Source organism: Pelmatolapia mariae, linkage group LG2 (assembly GCF_036321145.2).
Source record: "Pelmatolapia mariae isolate MD_Pm_ZW linkage group LG2, Pm_UMD_F_2, whole genome shotgun sequence".
NCBI lineage: Eukaryota > Metazoa > Chordata > Actinopteri > Cichliformes > Cichlidae > Pelmatolapia > Pelmatolapia mariae.
Window position 1 is genome coordinate 17,780,411 of NC_086228.1, and position 16,976 is coordinate 17,797,386.

Sequence of the window (16,976 nt, forward strand, 5' to 3'; positions counted from 1 at the left end):
ACGTTACTATGAGATATTTCTGTAATAAAATCAGTAAATAAATAGTGGCTATACTTACATGGAGCTTAGTTTTTAATGGTTTAAAAGCCCAGATAAAGAAAAATGCTTCAAATAAAGAAACTCAAAAAAAATTAATGGAAAAATTAGTGGCACGTGGGAACACTAGCCAAAGTCATAACAAAGCTGTTGAGGAAGACAAACAGATGATGCATTTAACAGTTTTGATGTAAACACCGCGCAGTATTAAAACCATATTTCACATGAACACCTGGCACCAAATCTTCCATCCAAATAAAAATAATAATGCGTGATTTAATAACCTCTTATTGTGTTTATTGGTTTCTCTAGGCTTGTTTTATTGAATCATCCCTTTCAAGCAGAGCTTAGTTTGATCCTTTTTAGTCACTCATCACATTTATTTATATATACAGTGGAAATGCAGTTAAATGAAAACCAACAGGGATAAGAGAAAAAACAAGGTTTTGGGCTACCAAAAGCAGAACGAATGGATGACACTGGAGACACTTAAGCTGCTTTCAACATGCACTGCATCCCTGAACATTTCTAGACTTTACCCTTGTGTCTCTTTGGTAGAGGAGAAGCCATTTACATGCATCAACCAGGCAGGAGCAGTTCTCTTACTTACATGTTGCCCTCAAAAGGACGACTGTAAATATTCCTCAGGTGTGCAGGTGAGGCAGCTGCCTGGGTAGAGCGTGCAAGAAGGCAGACTCTTGATGCCCCATGGTTCACTGTGAATTTACTGCATAATTACATGAGTTGTCTCACACATGCAGACTTTGTAAAAGTCTAGAAAAGCTCAGAGCTGAAGCACAAAGCTGTGGACAAAAAGCTTGGCCCAGAGTTCTTGTATAACTGCATAATGCTTAAACAATTATTGAAGCTGGTGGAAGAACAGAAAATTTGCTACTCCCACGATAATCAGTCTGAAAACAACATTTTTATCTTTCCAAATGCCAGAATTTGGCTGCTTTCATTGTTTTAAATCAGCATTAAGGATATTTTTGAATTTTGCAGGACAAAATAACAAACTCAAGATGATGAGCTGGAGTCTGGAAAATTATCCACTACAGTAAAGGCTGGTGACAATGACAGTTACAACGAGGTATATGTGGTGCACAGGAGTGACTCATATTTAAACATTAATAACACGTTGCTACATTTACAGAAAAGGCAGAAAGAGATAAAAAAGGATAAGGATGAAAAATTGTTTGTGGCATAGTGTAAAAAAATGACACTGATGGAGAAAAAGCTATTAGTTATTCATTTTATTCACATTAGTCTGTTTGGAAACCAACTCTGGGTTTTGTTTAAGGACGTCCATCTAAAAATAAATTGTATGTAATCAATTTGAAAAAAAAAAATTAAACAAAATTGTAAAAACATATTTACACACATGCACTGAATTATAGGAGGTACTGTAAAAAGGCTTGGCCACTTTTCTTTTCCTGTGTGTGAGCGAGAGCGCCCTCCCCCAGCTGCGCTGAACATCTTGCCATTGGCCACAGTCCAGTACCAGGCTGTGCTGATTGGTTGGCTCCAACTCTAATCACTTACAATTGGCCCATTATCTACTGCATGCCACACCTCCCATACGCACACACACACCTCCACCCAGCTTTGGGACACAGTGGAAGAGTGGACACACTGAGAGGAAGGTGATGCAAGGTTTGTGATGTATTTTTGGCCCCATATCACAGACTTCCTGTGTGTAATTTTCTGTGTGTGTGTGTCTATGTATGTGTGTGCGGGTTTGTGTGATAACAGCGGCTGTTCTGTAGTGTGTTTAAGGTCTGAAGAGATAACTCTGTGCCAAGCTAATAAGGGTGAAACAACCCCCACCACCCCTTTCCTCTGTGTACTTAACAGTATGAAGGCTTGGTTGTGTGTGAATGTAAGAATTTGTTTATTTTTCTGTGAAAGGGTTGTTGTTTAGTAAGTAAGATGTTTGCAGAGACGTGGGGATTACTGCTTCGATGAAAATGAATTCTGCCCAGAAGGGTTTTTACATGTTGCTGCTGGTTATATAGAAAGAAGTCTGAGTATCAGCTCTCATCTTATGACAAATACAACATCTAAAACATCCTTATAAACCATAAATAGGGAGCCGATTAGAGAGCGAGTCTTTAAACTAAAGTGTTCAGAGGGCTGTGCACTCCTCAGCGCATATGAGCAGTGAAGGATGCAAGGTATTAAGAGCCAGAACCACTGTGAGCCCCAAAAATTAATATTAATAAGCTAAGATAGGACACTTCATGCCAAAGTTGAAAAACCCCTGTGTTACTGTAGCCAAAACATTAAACACAACCTATAACAAAATAACTTAAATAAAGTAGAAAATCTAAATTAAGTGAATACAATATAACAAATGACACAAAGGAAAGGAGCCTAATGGGTAAAAATCTAAACAAAATCCAATAGATCACCATTTATAACACGGTTAAAATACAATAATCTCGTGTAAAAAAAAAAAGGTATCCTTTTTTTACACGAGTGAAAAACTAAAAACTTAAGTACACTTTGGCTCAACAGCTTGCATAATTTAAAGTATTTATTTTCTGTATGGCTTTATCAGTCTCTCACACTGATGTGGAGGAATTTTGTCTCACTCTTCTTCACATTATTGCTTAAATAAATTCATTGAGGTTTGCAGGTATTTGTTAATGCACGGCTCTTTTGTGGTTCTGCCACAGCATTTCAATCGGGTTGCAACACCTTGATTATTTTCTTTTTTTAACCATTCTGTTGTAGATTTGCTGCTGTGTTTGGGATAACTGACCTGTTGCGTGATCCAATTTGGGCCGAGCTTTAGCTGACAACCTCACATTTGGCTCGAGAACACTTTGGTATTCAGAGGAGTTCACGGTTGACTCTCTGACTGCAAAGTGTCCTGGTCCTGTGGCTGCAAAACAAGCCCAAATCATCACCCGTCCACCACCGTGCTTGACAGCTCTTATAAGGTGTTTGTGCTAATATGCTCTGTTTGTTTTTTGCCAAACAAGGTGCTGTGAATTATAGTCAAATATAGCCTTAGTCTTGTCTGTCCAAAGGACATTGTTCAGTACACTTTGCAAACCCGAGGCATGCTGCCATGTTCTTTTTAGAGAACAGGCTTTCTTCTCCTATATCTTTTTTTGGCAGCTTACAGGGTTTTTTTAATGTCTTAAATCATCCAATGCCCAATTATTATTTCTACATCCACTTGAAAGCACTTGGGTCCGAGAGATGTAAACGGTGACAGCGAGGGTCTCTGCAGATGTCCGCAGAGGATTTACATAACAATGCACCAACTACCCATGCGCCCCAGGCGGCAGACTTCAAGAAGTATAACAGGAATGACTGCTCGGCCGTTGCGTCTCGAGCTGTCTGTGCTTGTATATGATCAAGGCATAACATGATCGGTGTCCCAGCCCCTAGAGCGTCAGAGTATCCAGTTTGTAACCACTCTCACACAGCCTTGTTTGAGCCCAGATGCATGGCTCTAATCTTTAAGTTTTGGTCTGCTGTTTAGCATAATGAAAACATCTAAAAGAGTCCATTTCCACTATTTCAAAGGTCATTAAACAGCTCAAGAAAGCAGCTCAACCAGTAAGAAATGATTTTTATTATGCTGACCAGATATTGGAACATTTCTCATTTTTAACCTCACACTTTCATACTGTTATTGAGTTTTTAAATAGGTTCTTCTGTACTCCTTGAATGAAACAGGAAGAGAACACAGCACAAGTTGCAGGCCAGAATCAAAGAGACTACTTGACTACTTCCTTTATTCTTTTCTTACTGTGCCCATCCTTTTGCACTCTTCAACTTCCTCTTCCCCCTTCCTTTTCCTTTCTAGCACTCTGATCCTTAATCTCTCCCGTTGGTCCCACCTAGTCTGCCTCTTTTCACTCATCTCGCCCCCCCCTCCTTCCCTCCTTGTCTTCCACATGTTGGCTGGATTCTTCACGCCTGCGGTACCCATCTCCGCCTACAGTAGATTAGATTGTTTCTGCAGTATCTACTCTCTACTGTAGTGGCATCCACATTGTTCTGCAGCTCACTGTCAGCATCCATAAATCCAATTTGTTGCCCATGCGTGTGTCTGTATGTGCCTGCGTCTGCATGTTTGCTTCAATGCGATGCAGCTGCCTTACGTTTAGTTGTCCGTGTGAGTGCATTTAAGTGTCGCAGGCCTCCTTTCGTTTGTGTGTGCTGCAGAAATATTATTTCCGTGTACCTGCCTTTCAGTGTCAGTACGTTTGTCTTGCATGAGTGTGCATTTATTATGCTTGTGTCTTTGTGGATGTGCAGGCGTGTATCTTTGCAATTGTTTGTGCGAGTGAGCATGTGTGTGCGTTAGCGATAGCTCTGGGTCTAGTTCGCTGTCAGTCTTGATAAGGCCAGTGGTTGGGAGGCGTCAGTCGGGGCGGCTGCTCGCCTGGCCTCTGCGTGGTGGATCTGCTGAGAAGGAGCCGAACCATTAGACACGCTGCAGTGACTATAGAGAGAAAAGGAGTGGGAGGGTGGAGATGTATGGTGAGAATGCCTGAGAGTGGGAAAAAGAGAGAGAGGGAGAAATGCAGGAATGAGGAACGGGGTAGGGGTGGAGTGTGTTGTGAGGGTTGATGGAGTGTGAATAAGATCAAGATAGAAACTGGGAGAGAAAGATGATAAAAAACATCACAGTCAGATAAGGAGGGCAGATGCAGGCGAGGTGAAGGCAGTTAGAGAGAGGATGAACAGGAAAAACCAAAGGAAGTCTATCCCCAGTCTGCTGTCAGTTCTTTCCCTCTTCTGTTTCACCTTTTCCCTCGTGAAAATCATTAAATATTCAATCTCTTTTAATCTCTTTTTTCTTTTTTCCCTTATATCTCTCTACTACCCTCCACCCCCTTTATTTTTTCCTCCTTGCTCCCTGTGGAGCTTGAACAGTTCAGATATCCCCGCAGTGTCGTCTTTCTCTGTCCTTATTTAGAAGCACCAAATATGCTTCATATTTCTTCCATCTCCTGGGGAATATTTGTCTCTCGTATGTTAGCTGAAGTCGCTGTCGGCCTCAGAAACAAGATAAACACGTCTGTTGCTTCTCTAGTCGACACCAGGTTGTCAGTTTGCATTTGGTCTGAGACCTCGAGCACCTAACACATTCCTTTTAATAGGCTACATGCAACTGGCATTGCGCGATGTGTATGTGCGATGTGTATGTGTGATGTGTCAGAGAGACATTTCTCAATTACTAATCAGTTTAGCTACTAAACTGGCATAAATTGTTGAGTTCAATATATCACGGTTATGATATTAAAATATGAGACAGCTCGAGTGCTTCTTCTTGAAACAGCAAGTGGCTGATACATTCTGCAGTGTGGAGCAAATCTCACAAACCTCCTAATCCCTCAGCAAATTTTTAAAGTAGCTGCTGCGATAATATATACGTTAGTTCGTGGGCTTTTTCTCGTCTCAAATTTGATCAGAAACAAATTTAGTTAGACATGTTTACAGTGCAGAGGTGGAAAACCTTGTTTTTTAAGTTAGAAAGCGTCTCAGGTCTGTTCCCGCCGGCTGCCGCTACTGGCTGCGATAGAAAAGATTACTTCAAGTCAAGCTTTACAAGACAAACATTCAGGGGTTTCATTCACTCCACTGTTGCTCAGAAACAAATTGGAAATGCCATACTTTGCCACTGTTCAGTGCTGCAGTGTGAAATAAGCATGAAAGTGCGCATCTAATGTTGTGGAAAAAGCCAGGAGGACCCAAAACAGCCAAAAATAATGTGTTTTAGTACATAAATTGTCACGGCTACTCATATAAACTACGTAAATTCTACATATTTGCAAATATGAGGCAATCTGCAGCTCGTTCCCTTTGACCTGTTTTTTATTTGACAGATGAATGAGTGTTGTCTTGTCTAAACTGTGTTTTTTTCCTTTTACTATGTTTACCCTTGGAAAATTTGGAGTGGACGTAATTTCCATCACAGTTCTTTGAAACAGGGCCAGAAAAAAGAGGTTGGGTTATTTTATTTAAAAAAAAAAGAGGCAGTGGCCCAGAGCCATGTACGGTCCACTTCACTGTGTAAATAAAGGGGGGAAAAGGTAAGGGAGGAGGGTACTTCTCTTTTTTAATTTTGTTTAAAACAATTCAACAGTGCATGAAAGGAATGATGGGAGGAAATGCTGGTGTTGAAAACAACAGTTTCCCTAACCCTCTGCCTCTTTTTGGATTTGAACAACTCGCCCACTGGCTGTCTGTGACATTTACCAATAGTGAGCGTGTGATGTAACCATCATTGCTGTTAAACTAGGTTAGGCGCCGGCAGTTAGAGGGGCGTCTGAGGCCGCTTATATCACAGCCGTTATCAAGTGGCTAATGTGTAGATGACAGAAGCTCTAAAGCCATCACTGCAGTCAGTCTGGACAGGTATTTACTGTCGGTGACCAGAACAAAGCGCTCAGATGGAAAGTTGGAGACTAATTTGATGACACACTAGCTGTTGCTTGCATTTTTGGACACACCTATGAGGTATTATTGGGTAACAATAGAGCATGAAGGAGACAACGCCCATATTGCATCACTGATAAGATTTCTCTTTTTGATAATGTTCTACTTTAAAGGCTTAGTTTTTATGCGCAAAAGGAATCAACAGAAAATAACATGATAAAAATGGCGAGGACATATATACTTGCTGCCCACTTTGTTAGGTACATCTGTTCAGCTGCTCATTAATACAAATATTTCACGCAACAGCAACTCAGTGCATTTAGGTATACATGCCTGAGTTCAAAGCGAGCATCAGAATGAGGAAGAAAGGTGATTTTTAAGTGGCTTTGAATGTGGCTTAGTTGTTAGCACCACAAAGATTGGTCTGACTATTTCATAAATTGCTGATATTCTGGGATTTCTCCACATAGCCATCTGTGGGGTTTACAGAGAATGGTCCAAAAAAGAAAAAAATATGGACTGAGTGGCAGTTCTCTGGCTGAAAATGCCTTGTTGATGACAGAAGTCAGAGAAAGTAGGTAACAAGAACTCAAATAATCACCTATTATAACCAAGGTATGCAGAAGAGCATCTTTGAACCTTAAAGCAGAAGGGCTACAGCAGCAGAAGACCATACCAGGCACTACTGCTGTCAGCAAAGATCAGAAAACTGAAGCTACACTTCACACAGGCTCACTAAAATTGGACAAATGAAGCTCTGATCTAGTGAGTCTGCTGTAAATAACATGAAAGCATGGATCCATCCTGCCTTATATCAACGGTTCAGGCTAGCAGAGTTGGTGTAATGGTGTGGGGGAGTATATTGGCAATTCAGTAGAGCAACTTTGCATTATGAATGTTCAACCAACAAATTAATATGGATTTAAGAATCTTTTTAATCTACGCCATAAAAAAGGCAGTTCTGCAGGCAGGAAGACCGTCAACTAGGGAGTAGGAAGGTGTACCTAATAAAGTAGCCAGTACAGCACATAAACAAGATAATTAGAAAGAACCACCAACATTTTTACTCATGAGTAATATTTTATTTTTAAATAGATGGATGATTTAATAAAAAAACACCATAATGCAGTAATAAGAACTTTTAACTTATAAAATTTAATGTTCTTTTTCTGGAGGAAATCATTGTCACAGATTAAATATTTAGCCAAGCACAACAAGCTAAACTTATATAACAAGGAACTATATCACAATCAGCACATTTCATACGCTTACTTAAGGCGGGGTAGACTAACAGCACTGACTTCCTCAAGTAACTTCCTTAAAATATAAAAACATGAACCTGTATTCATGCATGGCATAAGCACAGTGTATTTACCCATATAGAAAGCGTGCATTACTCATGGAAGTGGGTTAAGTCAAAAATATAACTAATCACTCGCAAAAATAAAAAGTTTGAATGTTCTCAAACAAACACAATGCAAGAGTAAACTTATAAACCAAAGATGGTGATTAAATGGGTGTTACTAAAGGCACAAATTGATTGCAGTGTTTCAACTTGTCTCTTCATTATTCTAATTAAGTTTTGTTGTAGTTTCGTCTTTATCACAGAGAACTAGTTTTTCCTCTCTTGCTTCAGCCTTGTAATTGCATAACTCTTCTTTCTTTCGTCTTTCCTCCTCCCTGTCGTCTTTCAGGAAACAAAAGATGAATTTTGGCCCGTGTTAGCTCCTCCCCATTCCTGCTCTCCCTGTCTCTCTCTCTTTTTTTTCTATGCTATGTACCCCCCCCCCCCCCCCCCCCTCGCACTCTCCCGCTCTCATAAACGCAGTAGCTCTTGCAAACTGTGTGTGCTTCTTTTTTTGGTGACAGAGAGCTGGAAAGACAGAGAGATTTTGTGTATTAGAAAGTGAGAAAGGAAGGGGAGGGAGGTACCTAAAGACAGCGGGGAGGGAGGGGTAAGAGATAGAGAGACCAGGCGAGCGAAGGGGACGGAAGGGAGGGGAGAGAGAGAGAGCGAAAAGAGGGGGAGCACATGTGTATGCTTGTCACTAAGGGGCTGGGAGAAGGACTAAGGGAAGCGAGGTAGCTGGCCACAGCCGCCATATGCTGACTGGATTCCTGTTCATGTCTGCTGTGTGAAGACTGTAGGTTTCTGTTGTGTGCTGGCCGGCTGGGGAACACACCATGGGAAGCTCACATCTCCTCAACAAAGGCATGCCTTTAGGTAAACAACCAGCACTCTGCTTTTATGTGGGAACTGCATATCACTGTGTGTGTGTATGAGTGTGTGTGTGTGTGTGCCAATATTTGTGAACTCAGTGTAGATTATTCTGCCTCCTTCTCCCCTCCCCCTTCTCTCTCTTCCTCTCCCTTTTTCCGTCTCCTCCTCCTCCTCCTTCTCTTCTTAATTCACTCACACTGTTATCTTTTGTTTTTCCTTAATCGCTCAGCCGCTCTCATCACACAAGAATGGTTAGTCTTTTCTCTAAAGATCTGTGTGTGTGTGTGTGTTTGTGTGTGAGTGAGTGTATGTGCACGAAGAGGCAAATCTCTGCTATTGAAAGCTGCTTGAACACCTCTGTTTGCGGTGACAGAAATAGATCTCCCTCTCCTTCGAGGGCTAGCAAGGACATGACACATATTTGCCTTTCATTGTGCTTCTTTTAATGGAAAGTGGTTGCCTTCACTGAAGTGTGCGCACAATCTACGTGCAAGCACACTTACACACTCACGCACATAAAGGGGAACTAAAGTGACACACATATTCAAGTATAAACATGCATGCCCCCAGCCGGATTCACAGGTAATAGATGCACCTTATGATAGGGGCTGCAAAAGACTGTTCTAGAAAATGGGATCAAGGTAGGGCTGCTAGGAATAAGAAAGGGGTGGGAGGGGAGGAAGAGGGGGGTCGGGTGTCGAGCAGGAGGATGAGGGTGTGAAGATAAACGACCATTCCCAGCGTTATCGAGTTATTATATCAGCTAAATCTGCATTTGTGAATCTATTTCTTCTCCAAAGAAAGCAGACATTATGTGATGTCATCAAGAGGCTGCAGGCTCTTTTTCCTGATGACATCAAAGATTAAAGTTGCAGCTATTATCTTACTACCCCCCACCCTTTTTTTTTATTGCCCCTCGCTTTGGGCAGATATCTTCTCCACATCCACGCCGGCAGCTTGAGAATCCAAGGTCACAGGACTAAATGACTGTGAATTCCGGCTCGGCAAGGTTTGTCCTTTTCAAGACGCTCATGCACAAATCTCCACCAGTCAATAATCGTGACACTGATTGGGTCGTAGGGTCTGTTTCAGTGCATGGTGACGAGCACTGAACCTTTAAAGGGTGCTGTAAAATCAGCTTGCAGTTTCAGGTGATTCAGAGATTTAGTGATTCATCTTTCTGAAGGCAGGGGAGCCTCTGATCTCTGTGTTGTATCGTGTCTGATCTGATTATGAAGGCCTAGATGAGTGACACCACTCTAAAACCCTGTTAAACCAGATCTGCTGGTAAAACACAAAAAATCTAATTTTGGTAAACGCATACTATGAGGCCGTTACACTGTAAACACAACTGTTATAGTTCCAGGCAGTTTCCCACTGAGAGACGCCTAATGTCAAAGGCAAAAATCGAGGGAAACCGCTCATGTGGTGGCATGTTGTTAGTTTAGAGAAATCCAGAGTAATCTGAAACGGCTATTAGATTACAAGTCACTACACATCTATGTTGGAATGTGAAATAAGGGCTCCAATACCATTTCACACACTTACAAAAACAAATACTGATTTTTTTTATACTGCACTTCTGCCATATAAAAGGCAGGAATCTCCTCAGGTGTAATTTACAGCACTTAGAAATCTATAAAGTGCTCAGCAAAGAGACTGTGGCACTAAGAGCCATTAAGAGGTTTGGTCTATTATGTCAAATGCTTACAGAAAAATGACTGAACTAAAATGGGAAGCAATAGTGAAAGATGTGCCAGCCAGTACTAAAAGATCTCACTCTTTTATTCAGTGAAGGTTAGCCTTATGTCATACTTGCTAGCTGCATTTGACAACTTCGTTTTTTATTGAGAAGGGCTGTTCAAAGAGGGAAATGTGACTGAGACAAAATAGCAAGATCAAAAGACGAGTACAGAAAAAACAAAACACAACAAAAAACCAACAGACCTACAATTTACCACCCCAAAACAACAGTTAGCAGGTAGGCTATAATTCAGCTATGATAGGTAATTAGCAGCTTTGCATTATGATGAGTCCGTGCATACTTGTTATTAATTTATATGTCAACACTGTCAAGTGAGTCTGTTTGGGGTAAAACCTGCAGATTAAATAACTTTTAAGATGATACCTGTAAAATGGCTTAAGCAGCCTTTTAAAACTACCAAACAGCACTTTAAGCAGTCATTTTAGCTCAGCTCAAATAAACGGTGCAATGTGTGAAACTAAACCCTTTTTTCCTTTTGCTGGGAATACCCTTGAAACCACTCAAAGGCCCCCCTGCGGGTCCCCGCACTTCAACTTGGAAACCCGTAATCTAAATGCAGTAAATGCTTCATAGCCTTAATAATCCATTACGGGGAGGCGTTTACACCAGAGTATCCAAACTGACCCAATCCAATTGAAACTTCAAAGTGATTGTGATTTAAAAAAATGTATATTAACAATTAATCCAATGTAACAGGCCAGCAGCCATACAATAATCCAGTTACAGCCTTATAAATGTATTTTTTTTTCCTCTAGTGCAAATACTGTTTAAGCCAGTACTTATAAACAGTTTATGAATTCCTGCAAACAAACAGTGGGTACTTGTGACTTTCGTGGCAATCTGGAAATTGAACACTGAGTCATTTCAAATTGAAAATGACTTACTTCACAATTGTAAAATAAATATTTTCCAGCAGAAATAGCTTACAATAATAAATTATTTTTAATAATTAGAGTTTATTGATCTATTAAGCTAGTCTCTGTAGTATTTAAAGTATAGGGCTATGCTTTAAATCATAACCTCTGCCTTTTCCTCATACTTCTCCTGAATTCATAGCACAACTGGAACTATAGCCTGCCTCATCAAACTTTGAACTGGTTGCCATTACTGAGTTGCTGTCAAATGTTATTGTGTGTCCTTGTCTGTTTTGCTGTTGGTGTCTTTCATTACGAGAACAAAGAGCTGACAAACCTGAACTGCTTTGCTGACACCATACCTGCAAATGAGAGCCCTGCATGGTGATCGTTTCTATGTGTAAGCACCTGTGTGTATCATACATCACTGTATATTAGTCGTGTCCAAAAGCACTGATTGACGAGGCAAGAGTGTAATACCTGTGTTACTGTGTAGGTATGTGAGTCCATGAAAGAAGGAGGACCAGTGGTGATGGATATGTCTGTCTTCTCATTTTTCCTTCCTGGGAATTGAAGTGGGGGTAGGGAGAGAAAGACGAAAGACAGAAACATCAAGCCACCCCTGAACACTTTGTTCCTGGATATTCACCCGCTTTTTAGCAATATAAATACAACTATTATACAAAGCACGCCTTTACGAATTGCTAGGGAGCTGTGCAGAGCGGGAGAAAAAAAGAAAAACGGCAAGGGAGATGAAGAAAGCCTGGGGAAGTGAGACTGAAATGAGAGATGGAGATCTGAAAATGAGGCAACAACAGATGAAGGGATGTTGAGACGAACACTGAAGGGGTGAGAAGGAGGATACGGGGGCTCTTGTGGTTGCTACACGCCACAAGAGCCAGTAGCATTATAAATCAGCCATGCTGTGGCTCAATGATTGGTTTCTACGGCTGCAGGCGACTTGAGCGATCACAGGTGCTGGCAGCAATGTCGTCCCCGCTTTTCTTCCTTTCCTTTTTCTCGCTCGCACAGTGAAAAATAAAAACACTTGATCTGCTGGAGCTGACTGTAGTCAAATGAGGAAAAGGAATGTGAAGATTTGTTTTTAAATATTGAAATGAAGAAGACGGGAACTACCAAATTCTTAGCTTATAGCTTAATAAATAAACTGTAACAATAGTTATGACCTTTTTTCAGCTGACTAATAGTTCAACACAGAGGAAGGCCTATAGATGCTTTGGAGCTGTTTACCCTTGTTACTAGAGTGCATGTTCTTGTGGGAAAAATCAGGTCCGCTGCAGCTTGTTTTGGCAGATCATTCTGCATCGAGTGCTGGCCGACGTCCCGTTGACCTGTACGTTTAAAACGCATGAAATTAGCTGATCCTTTTAATTGTCTTTGTTGACTGACAGTGTGAAAACATGGTCTCACCCCTCGGGGACAAAAATCCAGCTGTTCTTGAGAGCTGGTCAATGGCAGCTGGATGCAGGCAGGCCGCAGGGCTTTCCCATTGGCTCTCGTGCTGCAGTCCCAGCAGTCACTGGCAGATGCTTTTTCAATTTTTAAATGTCAATCAAATGGCATTACCATCATTTTGCTACTTTGGGATGGAGCCTATTTTCATATCTATGATGTCATTTGATCTTGCCCCCCCTCCCCAGGCTCAACTGTTACTGTACAGATGGTTATTGTATTATAGTGAACAATGAACAAAACCTTCTTTGTTTTCATTTTTCCTAAGTTGCAAATCACTACCACTGCTTTGCTGCGTTTACTCAAAATGTCTACTGTTCATGCTTGTGCATCTGAGTTAAAGAGTACTTGTTCAGAAATGCTGGATGGAAAAGCACAAGCAGAGCTGAAGCTCTGGCCCCGTTGGCTGTCAAGAGGCCTGTTTGCACTGTGAAAGCTCCCAGCAGTCACCAAGCCCCGGGGCTATGGGAGAGGTAAAGAAAGACAGAGTAAGAGATTACTGGAGTATTTAATATAATGAGAGAGGGAAAGGAGATGGATAAGGGTTTACAGTTAGGGAACTGAGCGGCGCGAGAGGAAAGTCTGGCCAATTATTTAATATAATGAAGGATTTAATGAGTGTTTAAAGTGACGGGAGAGCGAGAAAAATACCAGTAATAAAAAAAAGACCAAGAAATAATGACCATTTGAGTTGGAGGATTAATATTTACAGGGCACTGCTGTGGTTGGTGAGTGTGGGGGAAGAGACAGAGGGAGTGAATAAAGCAGTGTTTTATTACCTAGTACTACTCAGCAGGCTGAAGTGCTGGTACTCCCAAGGTCATTCATGGTGCTGGAATGAGAGCTATTTCCTCCCTCAGTCTGACCAAGTGTGTGCTGGAGAAATGTCTGGAATCTCTGTAACCCCACCACCATAAAAATAATACCAGAATGACAAGATTTTATGAAAATCCTGTCTGCTCAGTTACTACTACTTTTTCCATGTCAGTGCCAAAAACTGAGCAGCGCGGTGCTGTATTTCTTTTCGCTGCCGCTGTATTCCATTTTCTAAGCTATGCACCATAGATTTTATATTGATGTGTAAGTGCAACGGCCTCCAGGCAAATCCTATTAGGGATAGCTGATGTTTTAGCAGGCCACATAAGGCACCATGTGCAAGATTTGAGTTTCACCTCACTGGACTGCTTCATCAGATCAGGTTTCATGCTGTAATCTGACAATGCAGATTTAAGAGACAATGCAGAAGTCGAGTGATGGGTCGCGCGATGTTGGGAGCTATTCTTTGTCTCCGTGCAGCTTCTGAGTGCACTTGCTTTTCTTTTTTTATCAGTGAAAGTATGAAGGAAATGCCCATATTAAACCAGGACAACATGCTGTGGGCAAAACTGAGGTGGAAACCAAGTTTTAGCTCACGTACAAGTAGCTGAGCTTCTGTTGTGGCTGCACTACAGCTTTATACCACATGAAACCAAAACTGAAACGTGTTTGAACACAACTGTTGGTGCTCAACTGTTGGTGTTAAATTCCCGACAGCAAAACGGCTCTCTATGTATTTTGTCATGCGCTTATAGCGTGCTAGTTTAAAAATAACCACGCGACTATGCTGCTTTAAACAAAGGGAAAGTTGCTCAGTTAACGGAACAAACGAGACACAAACTGAACGCAGACCCCTTGTATCGGTTTTCTTAATATAGACTGTGAAAGCTTATTTTGTGTCACAGCAGAACTCTAATGGCTGCAGCCTAATGAGACGTACAAGCTGAAATGCAATGTAACGCTGCATACATTACTTCCTCATGCATGCACACCAGTGAAAACTGCTGCAAGTATGTGGGGGAGAAAGTCACAGAGTTTCAACCGTAATAACCTATTTACTTCCCACGATGGGCCTTTCACATGAGAAAAAAAAATCATCATCCATCATCATACATACTTTTATAAATAGAAGTTAATTGGATGTTTTCCCCCAGTCTGCCCCTTTTCTCTTAATTATACAGTTACACTTATTTACTCCTAGTGGTTACAAATACAACACAGTCCTCATCTTGTAGTGAAGCAAATAGAAAAAAAAAGATCAAAGCAGCAACCAGTTCCTGGCCAAATGTAATTAATGTTAAATGCAAATTTCCAGTGTTGACAGAAACCCAACAAAGATTAAATAATCAAAACATCAGTGCTAAAGGTCAGGTTCAGACATCACTCCAAATCAAAGAGCAGAGGTGTCTCTCTGAACTGTTTTGCAGCGACATAAAACAGTCACACAGGAAGAAATCAATCCACTGCAGGAAAGGTTGGGACACCGACTTCTCCAACAACAGGATGCAACCTCAAAAAACATGTTGCATTACTCAAAAGGTTTAATAAATTGGAAAGTCCCTTTACGTTTCAGTCATTCTGAAAGTTGCATTCATTCTGCTTCTTTTTCCCCCCCATGCTTCTGTCTTCAATAATCTCAAAAGCATGAACTCACTGTTTGAAGTAGAGAAACGCAGCCTTTAAGTACAAGAAAACAGGTAAACAGCAGCAAAATCCAAAATTACAATGAACTTAAACTGGGCTCTCGTTGAAGCTGTAGCTGCCAGGGGAAGAGTGTTATTTCTTTCAGATTTCTCAAACTAATTCATAAGTTTGGAGCTGCCAAACTTCTGTCCACAAGTATGATTCTCAGGCATTCTTGGCATGCAAACTATTGCGTAGACCCTAGAATCTTGATTTCGTTTAATTTAAATGACTGGTTTAATAACTTGGCTTCTTTTGCACGATGTTGGGCAATGCAAATGGAAAACACGCTAAAACTCGGGGAAGGTCAATTGTGTAGCCTTTGAGTTTTGGGTGGAATATTTTGAGTGAACTGACAGAGGAGGCTGCTTATTCGAGATGTCAGACTGCACATCTCAGATGGGGGAAAAGTCAGCGATGAATGATGGGTTTGTCAGCATCAGCAAAAACAGGCATAACTCTGCACTTATTTCATCTGCAGTGTTTCAGAGGGCTGTCAAAACTTTACATGTCAAAAAATCCCAATTACACACACACACACTGCCAGGACTTTCTTCAGAATCCGCATCTCTATGTCCCTCAGATGTCTTCTGTCTCAGTCTGTAAGGCCTGCAGTCATCTGGAATAATTATTCCATCAGTTATGTGGAAAGAGAAAGGGAGGGAAATGATGCAGGAAAATGCAGCAGGAGGGAATATTCAAGGAAAACTAATAAATCCACCTCCCATCGACCCCTGTTCTTGTTATAACTTCAACAAAGGTCCACTAGTGGGGTCATTTGGCATATCTTCATTGTTAAATACCATTTTTCCTCCTGTACAGCCCAGCAGCACTCTCAGGGTAATGGTTTAATCTTTAGATATGATTTAATAAAGCACCCTGTGGCAGGGGTGCAGGAGGAGCTCGCTGTAATTCGGTTTTGACAGATTTCAGTCGGATTTCAGAGACTAGCTGTCTCGCGTGACAAACATCTCTATCCCTTGCGAACTATTGCACTTCCTTACGCACCTGCACGTTTACCCCTTTCAGCGATGTTTCGATGTTTTTCTATTTGGATTTTTCTTGTATATTTATAAAGAGACACTTTGGTTTCATCCAAAATATGCTGCACAATAAACAACTGAGATATAATCTAGTGCTTCAGGCTGCATGCCTAGTTATTTTCGTGTCAACACCGCCCCATTTTTTCCAAGTAAGCAGCTCCCAAGATGCACTCTGAGTCCATGGGGATGAGCATTTACGTTCAGTATATAAAGACTTGTGAACAGGCTGGAATAAAAAGAGTATTCTTCATTATCACAGGCTGTTGTTTTCCTCATTATTAATAACACTAAATTCATATAGCAAGATTTGCCTTTTCAATGCTATTTTCTACTAGAATAGCTACAACACCCACCTCATCCATCTTCTAAATTACCGCCTGTTTCATAAAGTCAGCAAATTTAATCATAAAGTCAGCAGTAATTAAGCAAAAACAGTGAAATATTTCAAAGTTATGAGGAGAAAAACAGCTGTGAAACATGACCTCACACAAGAGGAATTAGCTCCGCAACAGGCAGACAGCTGCTCCGAGAAACAGGTTTTTTTCCTCCGCGCCTATTGTCACTGTTGGCATGGCAACCACCACCTCAGAACAGAAACATTATGGGATGCAGATACAGCAGCGGCCTCGTGTGTGCCTGGGACCTTATCCTTATTTTCACTTTAACATTTCCTACACAAA

General features: G+C 41.1%; 1 protein-coding gene across 2 annotated transcripts in view; it reads left to right on the top strand.

Moving 5' to 3' along the window:
• The first annotated feature begins 1,630 nt into the window (after nucleotides 1-1,630).
• The window catches only part of LOC134641702 (C-terminal-binding protein 1), a 28,164-nt gene continuing 12,818 nt past the window's right edge, over nucleotides 1,631-16,976 (top strand). Inside the window, exon 1 of one of the 2 annotated variants that reach the window (XM_063494228.1) lies at nucleotides 1,631-1,689. In XM_063494228.1, coding sequence (XP_063350298.1) covers nucleotides 1,683-1,689 — 7 coding nt within the window. In that variant the 5' untranslated portion in view covers nucleotides 1,631-1,682. Of the gene's footprint in view, nucleotides 1,690-8,473; nucleotides 8,666-16,976 lie in introns of those variants that run through there. The other variant, XM_063494223.1, reaches the window with a different exon arrangement.